General features: G+C 40.6%; 1 protein-coding gene across 2 annotated transcripts in view; it reads right to left on the reverse strand.

Moving 5' to 3' along the window:
* Positions 1–19,189, reverse strand: part of RAD52 (RAD52 DNA repair protein) — a 124,182-nt gene that overhangs the window by 11,566 nt on the left and 93,427 nt on the right. The window contains exons 10-12 of one of the 2 annotated variants that reach the window (XR_016311939.1): positions 12,789–12,890; positions 7,167–7,349; positions 406–545 (exon numbers count right to left, since the gene is read on the reverse strand). Coding sequence is in view for 1 of the 2 variants with exons in the window: in XM_089671794.1 (XP_089527920.1) it covers positions 327–545; positions 12,789–12,890 (321 nt within the window). In the remaining variant the exon portion in view is untranslated. Of the gene's footprint in view, positions 1–326; positions 546–7,166; positions 7,350–12,788; positions 12,891–19,189 lie in introns of those variants that run through there. The other variant, XM_089671794.1, reaches the window with a different exon arrangement.

A 19,189-nucleotide genomic window follows, 5' to 3' on the forward strand; every position in this document is an offset into this window, starting at 1 on the left:
CAAATAGGGCTGGCAGCATTAAGCAAGGGTCTGCACTGGCTACTGCAATGAAAGAGATGACACATCTGTAGCTCGGAACAAGTAATTTCATGTACTGCACACTGTCCAGAGTAGGGACTCCATAGGGAAATTGTTCAAGGCTCATATAAAGTCAAGCTTTAAGGCACTTCAGAAAGACACTGATTATACAAGACATTGGGAGAACGTTGCTTTTTTTTTTTTGGTTTTTTTTTTACTGGTGTTCTAACTTTTGCCTTTTGACCAGACACACAACGTAACACAAGGTTTAATGTTTGATTTTTGTCACCAATACAGATTAACATTACCTGCCCTTTGCTGTGCTGTCAGGTTTCCATGCGATTGGTTCCATGAGGTCTCTCGCATTGACTGGCGCTGGTTGGGTGGGCGCTGAGGAGTCTTGCTGCGTGTCATCATCCGATGATGCCCAAGGGGCGTGGATAAGGTGGGAGCAGACTGGACACCACCATTGGAGTAATTTTCCACCTCTACAGTATCCAATGGGATATCCCAGAGCTCAGGATCTTCTGTAGCCAAACACAGGACAAGATAACTGGATACCATGTCAAACACATCACACATTTTGTTATGTATAAAAACGTGCAAGGACACATTTTATTCTTTATTTCAGACAATTAGACGTAGCCTTTCACTAAGAATCCTGGGCTGTATAGTCCATTCTCTGGTCCCACTCAGGAGGGAGGCCCATTGGGTGTATGAGTTGCAAGCAGGTGTGTTATCCCTACAGAGTTTTTTTTATTTGTTCCAGGATTATCACTTATACCATCAAGTACAACTTCTAGTAGTATCACATTTTAGTGGGCTGAAAAAGACCATCCATTTCTAAGCCCTCAGAGAGCCTCAGTATTCTAGGCCTGGACTATATAAAAAGAGTTTCCTTCTGTTCAGGTTGGCACCGAGGCCCGTACTTTCCTGATACTAACATCTGCCTTTACTACTTATGCCAAGTAGAAGGGCCATTGTGTTTTTGCCAGTGCACAGCTGAATGGAAGGGGCGGAGCTTAGTGCTGACATGGACAGCAGTGAAAGTGTGGTATACAGTCTGAGCCTGTAATCCACAGGGCCACACATTTTTTCAAAATGACGATAAGTACTTGCAAGCACCAAAAAACCCAACCCTACTGAACACTTACAGAAAAAAAAGATTATTCAAAAAGGTAAATCAGCCACTAGACGCTGCAAGGAATTTGATGAGAAGCATGTTGAGTCCATGGAAGATTTTATTTCTTGCCACAAATGTTTGGAAAATGTTGAAATCTTTTTGCCAACCTAGCCACATACAGGCCCCCAAAATTCAATGACCACCTTCAGGCTTTCAAAGGACATATTTCCTCATATTACTTCCTCACAACCTATCACAGTTTTGGTGGCTCTAAAATGCCAGGATAGTGCAAACACCCTCCCCCCCCCCAAATGACCCCTTTTTGGAAAGTAGACACCCCAAGCAATTTGATAAGAGGCATGGTGAGTATTTTGCAGGTATCATTGTTGTCACAAGGTTTTGAAAAAGACTTGTGGCAAAAACTTGTGGCAACACATGAGATCTGCAAAATACTATCCATGCCCCTTAGCAAATACCTTGGAGTGTCTACTTTCCAAAAAGGGGTCATTTGGTGGGGGTGCTTCTGCTACCCTGGCATTTCAGGGTCAACATTGGAAGCTTATGCCAGACATCACCCACTCTAACCACTTGAAGACAAAACTTTTTCTAACACTTTGTTTACATGACAAAACAGTTTTTAAAAAAGTATTCTGAACCCTTAGAGTCCCTTCCCGCTGCTTGTAAAAATGACCCAACAGTTAATTAGCAGTTATGATTGTTTTTACATGAAAGCCGACTGCCAGCTGAAACAAACGATACCAGGATGATCATCCCGGTAGAACGACTCAAAATCCAGTGACGTACAGACGCTGATGCTATCTGATGTTGCTAATGGCAGTAATACAGTGATCAGTAAAAAATTCTATATACTGACACTGTACTAATGGCACTGGCTGGGTGACAGGGTGATCAAAGTGTTAATAGGGGAGCTCGAAGTGTTAAATGTGTTACTCTAACATGTGCATGTAAAATGTAGTGCTTTTACTCACAGTGCAGTGTTCTCTCTTCTCTCCCTGGATTGACGGGGCAGCGGAGGGCACATGCAGGCGTGCTCACACCCAGGAATAGAAAGCAACGTAAGGGTATGTCTCTTTGTCCAGAGCTGTGGCAAGTAGTTAAAAAAAGAAAAATCCCTGATCACCCTCCCAAAGTAATACAATGTAATACTCTGATGAAAGTATTTAAAAAAATAAAAATGTTTTATAAAATAAAGTATTGAGAATTAAAAAAAAAAATTTTCAATACTTTATTTTATAAAACATTTTTTTTTTTAAATACTTTCATCAGAGTATTACAATGTATTACTTTGGGAGGGTGATCAGGGATTTTTCTTTTTTTACACTTTGCATTGCAGGAGCAATAAAGAATGCAATGCTTTCTTTGAATTGTCATGAATGGGTTCATGACAGTTCAAAATACAGTGATCTGTGATTGGCTCCAGCTGGTCATATGGTGCTGGGTGCTGTGATTGGCCAATCACAGCTCACCAGGAAGAGAAGCAGAGCTGTTATGAATCAGATTGATTCATACCAGCTTTGGTAACATTGTGATTATGTGATTGCATGGTGATCACATTACCAATGGATCCCGTTGACCGGGATCTACATTCTGCTGTGTCCAGTGGACACAGCTGTCGCGGCTGGATAGAGCCAGATCGATGTACGGGTACGTCGCTTTGCCTGTAGCTGCTGCCCATCCGCAGTACATTTCGAGCGGGAAGTGGTTTTTGAAAAGCAGATGCGGCAAGTATACAACCCTGTTCTCCTGCCTTTGCAGCTTAACCGCCTGTTTTTACCGCTCATCAACCGCAAGTGTAAACTTAGCCTTAGAGTCATAGCTCTGAGTGATCTTATACAATTATGGATGAACAATGTTCTTTCGTAATAGAGATAGATCACTCAGTGCTGCGGTTATGTGTGATCAGTCTGCAGCTGCTTTTACACATAGCCCCATCAGTATAATTTTTCTGATCAGTGCCACCTCTGATACATTGTCTACAAAACCGCAGTGTTGGAGCTGGTTCACATATATGCGGTTCGGATGGAGTTTGAACACATCCAATCCGCTTGATATGTCCGGTGCACTGGCAGTGCGGATTTAGCGCGGATTGAAGGAAAAAAAAAAAAAGTCTTGTCCAATTTCTGAGCAATGTGGTCCAGTTACGGTGCGGATTACAGGCTCATTGATTCCAATAGGAACCGCTTCTAAATCACACGTCATGAATTTGTGTACATGATTTCAGGCCGGTTTCTCTCCTGATCTGGATGTAAACCTGACCTGCACCGCTGAACAGTTACACACAATTGTAGTGGTGTGAACTTCCTGCGCTCAAAACAAACAAAAAAAAATATAAAAATATACACCAAGAGAAGCTGCTAACATTAAATCATATACCTATGAATATGTGAACTAATAAATAAATAAAATGTAGCGCTACTCATATAAAATATTTATCCATGTCTAAACCCACAATATGTGTATCAAATCATAATTATATATACCTTATCATGTGATATATCATATAATAATACCAATACCGTGCCCTTTTAAGTGAAATTTTCACAAAAAAATAAATATCCAGTGATCAGTGAACCCAAAATAAATTACAATAGTGATAGTGATGAAAAATAAAAATAAATCAATATTTCCAACTATTGGAAATATATAATATATAATCAATTCCAAAAAAATATATATATATTAGTGCATCTACAGGAATATATAAATAAATATATTTTATTTATATATTCCTGTAGATGCACGAATATATGTATATATTTTTTTTTTTTTTCGGAATTCCCCAATGGCTCGTTATCACCCCACTTAGAAAGGGGGAGAAAGTCTGCTTACACAATGAAGAACTACTTGCAGTGAAACGGAAGGACAAATGTGATGTATTCGTCCTGTCTTCTATTCATACCCAGATGCGATGGTCCAATTTAACGTGGCGCCTGGTGTCATTGAAAAGAAACTCTGCATCCACAACTAAAATCTTTATATGGGAGGTGTAGACTTCGAACAACAAATGATGAAGCCATATTTAGTCTCCTTCAGAGTTGTCCCTCCTGTCCTTGCCAACCTGGACTCTGCATCAAGGACTGCTTCCATTGCTACTACACCATAGTGGGCTTTTAATTTAGGGTAATGCACGGCACATGATAGGGGTATAAACTATTCTGAATAAAGAAGGGTCTTTTAAGATGTTCATCAATCAGAGGGTGGAAAGGCTATTGGTATGAAAAGTCAAGTTACAAAAAAAGTTAAAAAAAAAAAAAAAAAAAAAGTTATATTGTTAATGTTATATTGTTACTGTGTGATATTGTTAACCATTGCGGTTTGCACCGATCTATGTATTCTGTCTGCAGCAGGGTGCTGCTCTCAGAATACATAAGTCAGTGCCTGCAGCCCTGCAGGGGCAGATCCTCTATTTCCAGGTAAAAAAAAAAAAAAAGTGTAAGCCCAAGCATTGGTCAGCAGGTGATAGCTCCTATGCCTTGGCGTATACTTTTTACTGCCAAAGATTTCTTAATCCACTTCACACCAGGGGTAGTTGATCCAGGGAATAGGATTGCCTCCTGGGGGATTAGGAAGGATTTTTTTTTCCCCTACTGGAGCAAATTGGATCATTCTTTATTGGGGGTTCTTTGCCTTCCTCTAGATCAACTGTGGGTATAGGACAGCGCATAGGGTCTTCAATATCTTTTTCTTGTTGATCGAACTAGATAGACTAGTGTCTTTTTTTCAACCTCATTAACTATGTAACATTGATCGATGTGAATGGAGGAATTTGTTAGGTTCTTTGTTTCATATGCCCAGCATTAGGAGTGTGGGATGTTCGGTGAGCAGTAGCTCCTATGCTCTGGCACATACTTTTTTTCAAAATTTACTGGCCAAGATTTCAGCCCACAGACTCCAGAAAAAGAAAAAACAATACATATTTGTTACAAGTAAACAATTCATTTTCATTCTTCATTTTCCAAAAACTTGTGGCCACAAAGGCGATCTGCAAAATACTTGCTATGCCTCTTAGCAAATACCTTGGAAATATTGATTCAGTGATTAGAGAGGATATCCACTTTTGTGTTTGCAGCTTTAGTTTTTTAGTTTTATGCACTTGCACGGTTTTGTTTTATTTATTTCCACCTTGCAGAGTTTACCTCCAAAATGGGTCATTTGAGGGGTGTTTGTACTACACTGGCATTTTAGAGCCTCCGAAACGACAATAGGTAATCAGGAAGTCAAAAGAGGAAGTTTCGCCGTTTGAAAATCTGAAGGTGCTCATTGGTTTTACCCAGGAGAAGTAGCAGAATGTGTTTTGGGGTGTATTGCCATGTATACCCATGAACGTGTGTGTGAGAAATATTTCAGTAAAGTGACAACTACAAACATTTTGGCAAAAATAAAATATCTTTCATGGACTCAACATGTCTCTCAGAAAATTCCTTGAGGTGTCTACTTTCCAAAAAGGGGTCATTTTGGTGTGTTTGTACTGTCTGGGCATTTTAGCACCTCAAGAAATGTGATATGCAGTCAGAAAGTAAAAACTGTGTAAATCCAGAATATATATATCATAGTTTGTAGAGGCTATAACTTTCACACAAACCAATTAATATACATTTATTGGGATTTTTTATTTTTACCAAAGACATGTAGCAGAATACATTTTGGCCTAAATTTATGAAGACATTTTATTGGATATGTTTTTTTAACAGAAATGAAAAAATATAGCTTTTTTTTCAAAATTTTCAATCATTTTTCTTTTTGCATGACTGAGCAATTACTAAAGTAGCACAGTGCTGATTAGCAAAAAATATTCTGGCGTTCAAGTGGTTAAATACAAAAATCCATCAACAGGAAAAAACAATCTGGGAATGAAAAGCATAAAAAAAAAAAAATTATATTTATATCGTCCGACACCCAGGACATGCAGCTCCAGGTTCCGGGTAGGGGTTTTATTTTGTTTTTTGTTTTGTTTTTTTAACATCTAGCCCTGCTGCGGGACTGTGACAGGTAGAGAAGAGAAAGGAGAGAAAAAAAAAGTTAAATAAAAAAAAGGTTTTTTTAATTGTAATAAATTAAAGTTCTGTATAGCTCAGTTGCTTCTGGGGAGTGCATAGTGGTGGAGGATTTCACAGATGTACTCTTCCCAGATGTCACTCCATTTCATTGGTTATGATTGAATTAAGCAACACTGTTGGACACTTCACTTTTGAACTTTTTTATGTTTCTTTACCATCACGTAAATTATAAGTTTTACACAGGAATATTTTTGTGTTTACATGTTCTCACCATATGAGTTAGACACCAGCGCTGCACTTTTCTGTATATAAGATGGATATCTGACTACACTTGCTCTTCTTGATTGTCCATGCCATTGAGGTCCTGGAATATGCAGTCTCATCCTGGACACCATTATTTTATAATTGCTCTGATTAATGTCTGTTTAAACCTTTTTTAAGTATTATTATGACAATTACCTCAATGACATTTACCTACTATCCATGTGTACATTATCATTTACCTCTATATGTCTATTTAGAAATTACTCTTGTATCCATGCCCCCTGAATAAGAACAAAAAATGGAATAATAGAAATGCGTCGGGGTAGTCTCCAAACTTTGGGAGTTTTTTTCATGTTGTGAAGGAAGAATCTTGTAGTATTGTCAGAGTTAATGGTCCTTATGGAATAAGGCATGTATCTTTTTTTTAAAGAAGTTTTTATGAGTATATGTACTATGGTCACTGCATTAAAGTACCAACATCCTTTGCAGTTATCGGCTTGTAGTTCTCAATGAACTACCACGGCACTGTTGAGCGCTCTGGTAGTTCACGGATTCTTCCAGTGTTGCCAGCGGTTTAGACATTAATGGCTGTGTTTTGAGTTATTTTGAGGGGACAGCAAATTTACACTGTTATACAAGCTGTACATTCGCTACTGTACCTTGTAGCAAAGTGTAATTTCTTCAGTGTTGTCACATGAAAAGATATAATAAAATAGCTACAAAAATGTGAGGGGTGTACTCACTTCTGTGAGATACTGTATTTACATATCCATTATAAAGGTGATAAACATTGTCTGTGGTGTCACTTCTGCAGCCTCTTTTCCCATTCAGTCTCTCCTCCTGCTGTAGGGCTATGCTGATGACATGTCAGGTGATATAGGAGTCCAGTTTCAATTCCCTTCATTACAGAGGTGTGCTGTAGTGACCTGAAAGGAGCAAAACACCGGCAACATCATATGGGCTATAGAACAGCTTGTTATGGCTGAATATAGCTTTCAAGTTTAGGACAGGGCGCTGGTAGTGGGGCTGCATGGTGCACTTGTCCCTTCCACCTGTACAATAACCCCAGCATAAATGAGCACACATCCTCAAGGACCAACTGCTTAAAAATAGGCTTGCTCATCAGAGCAACTGTGGCCTTATAGCTGACTTTCCAATTTATGACTAGTTTAAGTATGGTTACTTACGCTCAACATTTAACTCTCGAAGAAAGGCATTTTAAACCCCCTTCCTGCAAACCCAATATTTTTCACTGTGATACTTTGACTGACACCTACTTATGAAACACTGTACCCAAATGAAGACCTCCTCAATTAAGGCAAAATACATTGGGGGCATGGCATGGGTGCAACCAGGCTAAAGCCATATTTTCACTTTTCGGGCTAGGTTGGTTTTTTTCTTTATAGTATATGTATAGTATATGAATAGGTTCCTTGGCCACTTGCACCTGTGAGTAGGAGTCACCGGATCTGAAGGATGTTTGTCTGGAGCGACATCCCAAGTTTCTTATGATTACTGTACTTAATTTTATATCTTTTTTTTGAGACAGACAGAGGCTTTTTTGATGGCATTTAATTAATGCTGGATTAACATCTTTTTACTATATAAAAAGGAAGAAAAGAGTAAAAAAAAAAAAAAAAAAAAAGTTTCCCTTAGTTTCTGCTTTAAAACTTTGTAAATAAATAATCTTTCTTCATGAATGTAGACCAAAACATATTCTGCTACATTTCTTTGGTTTAAAAAAAAAGTATATTATTTAGTTTGTGTAAAGGGTCTACAAACTAGGCTGCGATAACACTGATGCATTGTGCGATGTGTTTTGAAAAGTCCTGCATGCTGTATCTTTGATGCGGTTTTCAAACTGCACCAAAAATGCAGCTCCCCATTGAAATTAATAGATTATCAATGCCTGGCAAACCTCTATGACCATAGAAGAATGATACCAAGACAAGTTAGGAGCAGTATCAACTTCCTAGAAGGTGGCTATTTCGATAATCCCAAATTATACATCTCCTGAACACTTTAAAACATACCAGTGACCTAACATCCTCTACCTAATGGAATATTTCTGCAGGACGTTTGATAAGTACATTGGTCATATATCTAAGATATATAAAATACTCCATGAGAATGCAGCTAAATTATCCTTTATGGAAAGATGGGAACAGGATTTAGGTGAAATGCTGGAAGCAGCAGAATGGGGGAAATTGTCCCAATTTAATTCTAAAAATTACATTAATAACTCATTGATTGAAGCAAATTATAAAGTTTTTCTATGGTGGTATTTGGTGCTAGTACGCTTGACGTCCTCTATCCTGGGAGCCTCCCCCTGATGTTCCGTGGCTGCGGACACGAGGGAACTGTTCTTCACACCTAGTGGACTTGCCTCAAAGTGAAGTGGTCTCGGATCCACAAATATAATTTCATTTACTCCCTCATTCATGTGAAACTAGTGAAAACTCCACAGCAGGCAATGTTGGGGAGGCCGCTGGAGGGGATACTGGGATATGTGAGACTCCGGATCGCATTCATCCTTACAGTAGCTAGGATTTCCATGCATGGTCCTGGAAAGCCCCTACGATCCCCTTTGAACTCCTAAAGGCTAAACTAACATGGATTGTGATTAATGAATGTATGTCAGCCATTTTTTATAATAGGCTGGCCTAATTTGAAAAAACACATGGAAGCCCTGGATAAAATACCTCTCAGGACCTTCCTGAACAGGATAGAGGGACTCTAATGTAGTAATCAGAGGGTGCACATTTAGTATCTTTTCTTTTTCCCTTCTTTTCTTTACCTCTTTCTTCTTCTCGCCATAATTTGGTCGGACTATCTTGCCATTGTTGATCCCATGGGACTTCTCGTTAATGCGAGCCTGTGATTTTTTGGCAGAAGCCCACAGAATCATGCGTGCTGTAGTTGACTGAACAGTACAAACTGAATTAACACCAAATCATTATGACATTACATTATTGGTGATTCTGTTATAGCTGCATTGAATGTGTATAAATATTTTCATTGGTCACCTGACCAAGAAATATATGGTATACTACTTTTTGATTTCTGTTTTTTTAACTTTGCCTGTAACCCAATCTATATGTCACGATTGACCAGGAAATGGATACTGTAACTATTGCAACTTTTTGTTCATTCCTAATAAAAATGATTGAAAGAGAAAGTGCACCAAAACGTAATTTCACTGGTGAATGCTGGGTAACAGGCACCAACAAAATGCATCAGAAATGCAGCAAAAGCGTTAAAAAATGCGCTTTTATTGTATTTTTGCACTGGAGCAGTGTGAAATAGCCAATGATGTATATATTTGAAATGTATCAACCCTGATACTCTGACTGCCTCATTTCTTGAGGCCCAAAAATGCAACATGTGTGAGTATTTTTGGACTGATTATGTACCAGAAATTGTGTTTCACAAAAATCGACCAACATTGTGTCAAAAAACAAAGTTCTTGTCATTCCAGAAGTGTAGTTTTTCGCAGGGGAGGGCTGAGACTGGTGTTTTACAGGAACAAAGTCAATGGAATGTGGATATGAGTCAGTTCAGGTGACAGGCAGAGATGTGGTCAGTAAACAGACCAGAGTCAGTACAGGTTGGGCAGGCAGAAGGGGACACTGCACTAGTGTGGCAGTTATCAGGAATGCAGTGGCTCTGATGCCCTCTACTGATGTGACGATGATTTGGGACACCGTTGATGGCTGCACTGGCTCTGGTGACACTGGCATTGGTGTGGCTAGCAATCAAGGACATCATACTAGTGCCTGGCTACACTGGTATGGTGACATTGTACTGGAGTGGCTAGCATTTAGATACACTGCCAGGCTGTACTGGTATGTTGACACTGTACTAGGGTGGCTAGTGGTCAGGTACACTGGCTGGCTGTGCTGGTGACACGGTTTTTATTATTAATAACAAAAAATACAAAGTGCCAATCAGTGTGGGAAAACACTCAGTTTCCTCTCACAGCCAATCAGTGCGAAAGGAAACAAATACTTGCCGCAACAGCCTTTTGTTTACATGTGTGATCACTGTGACTGGATACGATTTCGGATCATCCAGAAATCGGGGACTTCTATATGCTGCCCAAAATCCACAAGCCAGGAAATCCAGGCAGACCCATCATAACAGGTATGAATACACTCACCGAAATTATCTCAGGCTTTGTAGAAAATTTTTTAAAACCGTTAGTCAAGAATACTGCTAGTTTCCTGCAAGACACAACTGACTTTCTGAACAAGATCAACAACATACAGCAATTACCATCGATAACACTTCTAGTGACCATGGATGTAGACTCCCTGTATAGTAATATCCCTCACAAGGATGGATTAGCTGCATGTCACAGATCCTTATCATCCTCACCAAACCACAAATACACTGCTGAGTATGTTACACAGCTCATTGAATTCATACTTACACACAACTAATTTACTTTCAATAAAGACATCTATCTTCAATGTATGGGTACTGCGATGGGAAGTAAAATGGCACCCCAATATGCCAATTTATTTATGGCTGACCTGGAGGTAAAATTCCTGAACAGCATGGAACAAAAACCATACAGATACTATCGCTATATTGATGATATTTTCATCATATGGACAGAAGGTGAAGAATACCTAAAACAATTTTATCCATTGATCAACACTTTTCATCCATCAATCAAACTAAAAATGGAATACTCAAACACACACATCAACTTCCTAGACACCACAGTATACATCAGGGGTGATACGCTTCACACCTCAATATACAGGAAACCCACTGACAGATGCAACTACCTCCACAGTTCTAGCTTCCACCCCCAACACACGAAACGTGCCATCATACACAGTCAGGCTATTAGATACCACCGAATATGTTTTGACCCAAGAGACAGAAATAAACATCTCGAGACACTAGCAGACTCCTTCCATAAGAAAGGTTACAAGGACAAAACTATCAACACCAGCATAAACACAGCCTTGAGAACCCGAAGAGAAAATCTACTTCAGTACAAGGAGAAAAAAAACAAACAACCGTGTAACTCTAGTAACCACATACAACCCAGCACTAGAAGAAATAAGAAAAATAATCAAAGATTTACAACCCATAACAGAGGATGGAACTTTGAAAGAAATATTCCAGCAACCACCAATACTGGCTTACAACCCCCCAACCTCAGAAATAAACTTATCAGTAGGAAACTTTCTTCTGATTATGATGTCACAAATAATGGAAGCAAACCCTGCAATAAGAAACGCTGCAAACTGTGCAACCAAATCAATCCATCAAAAAGTGTCAGACACACAAAAGGGATCTTCAATATCTCCGGATCATACAGCTGCACCTCCAGTAATGTTGTGTACCTTATCCAGTGCAGAAAGTGTAGCAAAGGATCTTATGTTGGCAAAACAGGACAGAAGTTGCAAACAAGGATAAATTTGCAGAGACATACCATCAAGAAGATGACCTTTGCACACCTGTGGGACACCATTTCGCACAACCAGACAACACATTGGGAGACCTCAATATTTTAGTTCTTAAAAGAAATTTCAAATCCATTCAGGAAAGAAAAACTTTTGAACTAAGAATGATAATTCTGTTTGACACAAGAGATGACGGCCTGAATTTGGACATGGGAATCCTCATTCAGTATCCAACAGTTTTATGACTATCAGATCAAGCATGACTGCCTCTGCTAGTGTTTCCCCCACCCCAGAATTTGCTTTTGCTGTGTCTTATCTCTGTTTTTTTTTTCCCATCCCCTACATCTCTTCTAACATTCTGCTAAATCTTTGTTTCAGTACTGCTTAGACCTGAAGAAGGGGACATTGCCCGAAAGCTTGTCCTCAAAATTGTATGTTAGTGCAATTAAAAAAAGTATCACAGACAGTACTCAATTGTTCCTGTCGCAAATGCACTAATACGGCTACAATCACCTCAAGCATATTGGTAAACATAGAAATTGAGGCAGAGAGTGATGGGAAACTAAAAATGTTATGGCGTAACCAGAACAGAAGGTGGGAAGAAATCTTGCATGCTTGTTCTGGTGACAATTGTCTAAAACTGGAACTTTCTATCCATTCCTGCTGTGCCTTTGGGGCAGGAAGCACTGAAAGTCTGAAAATAAAAAAAACCCCAACAGGGCATCTTCTAACAATACAGAGGAATAATATGAAACAACTTAAATAGAGAAGTACAGCTGCTGAGGAAAGTTTTCACAAAAAAAATCTGAAATGACATAACGTGTGTGAAATTATTTACTGAGAAAGAACAGACTATAAAGCAATAAAAGTTCTGTGCTTTACAAGGCCATACATGAATACAAAATTAGAGGACGTTACCAGCTCAGGACCTTAAAGTCTCACCTGCCAGATATTCATCTTCCAGGGCTGCCATAGCCTGTGCTGACCCTGCAACTGTCGGAGTGCTGTGTACCAAGGGAGGGAGTTTGGGAGCACTCAATGCTTCTGAAATGAGACATATTATAACAATTAGAGTTAACAGTTTAAAACTTATGACTGAAAGTTTAAGTGGAGAGCTAGCATTCCAGACCTCAATCTCTTTTGCACTCCACCTCCTTCTTCTACCCTAAAAGGCCCACCGTCACTAAAAAAAAAACTGCAGGCCAGTCCAGTGACATCATGGGTCCTTCTTCCCCAGTGGTAGGTGGTTCTTCCTCCTTGACTGCCTAGTCCAAGAGTATTGTGTCCACAGGCTACATGATGAAGCAAACCCAGAGGGCATGTCTACATCCTGGGTTCACAGGAAGTAGGCTGAATGACAATGGCCACATCAATTGGCAGTAAGGAATTATTGTGGTGAGGCCACTTTGGATTGAATAGTCCTAAATCAGGGGTCTCCAAACTATGGCCCTCCAGGTGTTGAGGATCTGCAAGCCCCGTGAGGCTTTGCAAGATTGGCAGCCACAAGCAAGACTCCCCCATGCAGAGGCATGATGGGACTTGTAGTACTTCAACAGCTGGAGGGCCATAGTTAGGAGACCACTGTCCTAAATAAATTGTAAAGTGCCACACCCCTGTATTGTAAATTTCTAGTAGCGTATTGTGAAAGATGGGATTTTTGAGGCACAACTATTAAAAAAATATATACTTTATTCAATTAAATATAAAACTTACTTAACCCTACGTCGTGCCACTACAGACATGCCCTTTTGGGTATTGTAATAGCTCCCTAACTGCGATTCCCATGACAGCTCTTCTCTGGCTCAGCCATAGGCTCCATCCTTCGCTACTAAGCCCCTTATGCTTCACTGCCTGCGAATCTGAGACTCGGTTTGTTACTCAGGCAACCTTATGCCTCTTTTTCACTGCGCTTGGAAAGCTTTTTTTTTACAAGGTGTGAATGGGAGAAGGTTTGCCCTTGACAATTCTCCATGAGATGTATTTTGTACTTTTTGAGGTTGGGGCTGTATCAGCGATTGTCCCTGAGTACAGTAGAGGTCAAATGTCAGCCTTGGCTTTTCTCTTTCAATGACCAATTGCATTGCACTTCATGGTGAAAGCTTTAATGCAGGGCGTGGCTCATATTATTCCCCCCGGATGATTTTTGATGGTATTGTAGAACTTAATTCCGGTAGTTTAGCCACTGCAGGTTACTGCCTTTGAAATTGTTAGAAATATTCCCTGGCTGACCTTACTCACATGGTGGCTTTTTTGATTGCTATCACTTTTGCCAGGAGTTTGCCCATGCTGACTGCTTTATCATGTAAGGAGCCTTTTCTGGTTGTCCACAAGGATAAGGCTGTCCTTCGACCTAAGGGCCTACTTTCTGCCTAAGACATAGTGGGGGAGATTTACTAAACCTGGAACACTCAAAATCTGGTGCAGCTGTGTATGGTAGTCAATCAGCTTCTAGCTTCAGCTTATTTAATTAAACTTTGACAATAAAACCTGGAAGCTGATTGGTTTTTATGCACAGCTATACCAGATTTTGCACTTACCAGTTTTAGTAATTCACCCCAAGCACATCCACCCTTTTGTCCTGTTCTAAAACACCCTTGGTAGGGGGCACTTCATACTCTGGATGTGGTTCGAGCTGTTAGTCTACCTTGCAACTATAGCCACAGACGGCTGTGGTTCAGACTTACTCAATGAAGGATAGGGTTCCTCCTGTCTGGTGAAGGCTCATTCTACTAGATAAATCCTGGGTGTTTCAGCAACAGGCATCTGCTTTGCAAATTTGTAAAACTGCCACCTTGTCTATGATTTACACGTTTACTAAATTTTACTGGGTTCATGTTCTGGCTTTGGTTGATGCTGCTTTTGGCCTCAAGGTGCTTCAAACTGCTGTTTGAATTGGGCCTGGACCCCTTTTTGTTTTTTTGTGAGGGGTATGTTGGATGGGTGTAAGCCATTCAAGATGGAATTCTCATTAGTAACCCCCCATCCCATTGATAGCCAAGGTAATACTGGGACCCTTTTACCTATACCTAAACCCTTCCTCTGTAAATCTGCCATAAATGTGAGGGGAAGCCCTTCTTAGGATACTCAATGTGACCTGGGAGGTAATGAGGTATAATAAGGAGGGTCCACTCAGTGTCTGCCTGCTGTGTTTACTGCCTCTCTCAGCCATTTTCCCAGACAAGCAGTGTTCCGGCACCCGAAGACCCCTGAAACGTCCGGGAAATGTTTGTGTCCCTCTGGCTGAGTTAAAGATAGCTGCCATGCTGATCCACACCTTAATGACTTGCTCCAGCCAGTGAGGATCTCAGGTCTGTCCATGGCAGAAGAAGCCTAAGGAACAGACTGCAATGTCCTCTCCCATTCTAAATGTTTAGAAAAGGTCCCTTTCATTTATCCATTCCTCAACCTCCTAATCAAGACCCTCAAGCTTGGTTGCTATTCTACCCACAAGGTCTGGCACTCAAACGTCTGTCAAACCCTTAGACCAGTCCTCCTCTGCTTGAAGGTGGCCCCACTCTCTAGAGTGGGGAGATATTTCCTAACCTTTGCAGTTGCTTGGACAGCTTACATCTTGAACACTTGGGGCAGGAGGTGTTATCTAAGGGATATAAACTGGAAATTTTCTTCCTGTTCCCCGCTCAGTTTCTTACCTCTACACCAAGCCATCTTCTGTCTTCTGAAGAAAAGTGTCATTACCCCAGTTTCTGTAGCAGAGCCATTCCAACCTGTTCACTGCTCCCAAACCTGAAAGAAGCACTTTCCCCACCTTGGACCTTGAGGTTTGAATATCTTCGAGTCCAGAAATTCCAGATAAAATCCACCAGATTTGTCATCACTTCCATTCACCAGGGAGACTTTCTGGCCCATGGACATCAGAGATGCTTACCTACATATCCCTGTCTCTCCAGAACATAAGTGATGCCTACGCTTTGTTTTGAGGCCCCTACATTATCAGTCTGTAGCCCTGCCTTTCAGCCTATTGTCTGTACCTCAGGTATTCACCAAGATACAAACCCCAGTATCAGCCCTGCTGTGCTCTCCTGGCATCTCTATTGTGTGATATTTAGATAACCTCCTATTGGGAAAACAGTCGAGAAGGACTCTGTCACACAGCATGTCAGACTGTCCATACATTTCAGCGGTTCAAATATAACCTGAACATTTAAAAATCAGCACTGGAACTGAATCAATATTCAGATCATCTTGGTCTATCCTATACACAACTCATTAATAAAATAATATAATTATAAAGTGCAAAGTGATCATCATCATCCTTTCCAAATAAATAAATATATACAAGTGCAAAGTAAACCTCACCACATAGTGATGGTAATGGTAATAAATTGTCCCCAAAAAAAATTTAAAAAAATGTGAATATTATTATTATTATTATACAGTATTTATATAGCGCCAAAACATTTGCTCAGCGCTGTAAATTATAGTGGGAGACAGTACATGAGACAATACAGTAACAATACGATACATGAGGGGTTCGAGAGCCCTGCTCCTTGGAGCTTACAATCTAGGCTTACTAGAAAGCCTGCACCCTATGACTAACTGCATAGCACAAAACACGTTAGAGGGGCTACAGCATCCAGACGTCACGCCACCGCTGGTGGCCATCCTGAAATACTTACGGCCAGTGTCCTTTATTAAATTTTATATACACCTGCTCTGTGGAATAAAGTCATCCCTTTATGCAGTATGTGGTGTCCTTCATTGGGCTCTCCCTGTGAGTGCCGTCATTTGCAGAGCCTATCATAGAGGCGACCCAACGCGGTGATACACACCAAGGGACCCAGAGAGTCTAATACAGATGTGACCAGACGCTGTGACACCTGCCCAAGGACCCAGTGGTGTATAGGAACCTGGCCTGACCTGGGAGCAGATGACCTGATTATACCCGATGAGACAGGATTAATCTCAAATACGCGTTTAAAGCACGCTTCTGGTGAATGCGCACTTTGCTTATTCAGACACTTCATCTGTCACCCCTGGATCAGTTACCCACACACGCTGATTGTGATCTTACAAGATCTTCACGTTTTTTATTTATTATTTTTTTTTGGGACAATTTATCACCATTACCATCACCATGTGGTGTGGTTTACCTTGCACTTTATATATATATATATATATATATATTTATTTATCTATTTATTTGGATAGGATGATGATGATCACTTTGCACTTTATAATTATATTCTTCTATTAATGTATTTTACCTTGTTTTAGCGCTGCACCTATTTTATTACATTGGAAGGTTTTTTTTGGTTGCCTTTTTGGTGTTCTAGCGGCTATTCCTTCAGGTAGCGCTCCCTATTATCCCCTTGTTTATATACACAACTCAGGCCAGAGTGTTCTTTCTACGAGTAACGGTTCAGGCCCTCTGATCTCAGTTTCAAACCCTCTAGTCCATGAGTCATCCAACTCTCAGCTTTTGTCAAGTCCTGATCCTTACGGCAGCCTCATTCAAAACAATCCACTTTGCTCAGTTTAACCTCAGACATCTATAAGACAACATTCCTCTTGGAGATAGTCAGTGTGGTCTCTGAACAGAACGATTTGATGGTGGACAAGTAGCAGGTTTGTCCCTGGTTGGTGGTTCAGGAATCCAGGTCTCGAATCAAGGGAAGTTCTTTCTTTACATTTTTAGGAAGATCCTTACAACGGATGTCAACTTGATGGACTTGGGAGGATTCTTGGGCACCATGTTGGTGCAGGGGACTTTGTCATCCTTTGGGTGATATGGCTGTCTCTGCAGAGTAATACCAACCTGCTGGAGTCTCAAGCGATGTGGATTCACCTTCTGACCTTGACAGCCATATTTATTCCAGGCATAGAAAACTGATAGGCAGAGTTGCTGAGCCGGCAGCATTGAGACCCTGGGGAGTGATCTCCACACCAAGAAGAGTTCCAGGACTTGTGTCACAGGTTGGGTACACCAGATGTGGACCTCTTGGCCTCCAGTTTGAACAAACTGGACAGGCTCGTCTCCAGGTACAGGGATCTTCTAATGCATGCAGTGAATAATCTGGCAGAACCATGGGACCAGTACACCTGATCTCTGGTTTTTCCTTCCCTTCTCATCTGCTTTACAGAAATGGAATGGAGGGCATTGCCATAATTCTCATTGTTAGAGAGTAGCACGAACAGATGTGGTATGCTAATCTGGTAAGACTCCTAGCATACGCATTGTGGGCCCTACCAGATCATCAGGATCTTCCCGTCTCAGTGTCTAATTTGCCATCCTGCTTTTCAGTTACTGGTTTTAACAGCATTGTTGTTGAAGCCCAGATTGTGAGAACAGGGCATTTCTGAATCTATGATTCCTACAATTCTCAGTTCACTTGGTGTGAGTCCCATGGCTTCCACCCTAGGAGTTTCTCAGTGGGACAAATCCAATATATTCAGCAGATTGGTGTAAACCAGCGTTTGACTGTCAGTACTTTCAAGAGTCAGGTTTCTGCCCTTTCTATCCTTTTTCGATGGCTGCTGGCAGCTCTTTGATTAAGATCTTTGTACAGGAGTTCTTCATTGTAGCTACCCCATCCATAATCAATTACTCTACAGAACTTGAATATGATTCTCTCTACGCTGCCATCTTGTGAACCCATTGGAGACATCTCTCTTTCTACTCTAATCCACAAGGTGGTTTTGCTTGTAGCCATAACCTCTGTGAGGCGATTGTCTGAACTGGTGGTCCTATCCTGCAAAACAGATTTTTTTTTGTTTTTGCATAGGAACATGGTGGGGTTAAGACCCATGACTTCTTTATTCCCTAGAGTAGTTTCTAACTTTCATCAGGACATTGTTTCTCTATCCCTGCTTTCCAGCTTAATTTCACTAAAAGTATTTTCCCTCCATTGTTCGGATGTGATTCGGGATGTGCATATGTCTCTCTCTCAATTACTGCTTCTTTCAAAAAGACTTATTCCCTATTTGTCATCCTGGACAGACCCTGAAGGGGTGCACCAACGTATTGTCCTATCATCTCTAGGTGTCAGACTGAAGATCAGTCAAACCTATGGTGCCAATGATCAGGCTTTACTCTCCCTTTCCTGTCAAGGTGCCCTTTACTAGATTTATGAGTACTTCTTGGCCTTTTCAGCACCAAAAAAACAGTTTTCCAGATTTGCAAGTCTGCCACCTGGTCTTCTGTCTACACATTCTCCGAGTTTCACCAGGAGTATGTTTCAGCCTCATCTGATGCCAGCTTCAAGTGGCTTTGTTGGACTGCATTTGCACGTCCCTTGTACGTCAACAGACAAGAAAGAAAATAGAATGTTTATATTCACTGTAAAAATCATTTCTAGGAGTCCAATGTGGGACACAGATCTCAA

The sequence above is a fragment of the Staurois parvus genome, unplaced genomic scaffold, assembly GCF_062004578.1.
Source record: "Staurois parvus isolate SC_StPar_1 unplaced genomic scaffold, SC_StPar_1.0 ptg000114l, whole genome shotgun sequence".
In the NCBI taxonomy this organism is placed as follows: Eukaryota; Metazoa; Chordata; class Amphibia; order Anura; family Ranidae; genus Staurois; species Staurois parvus.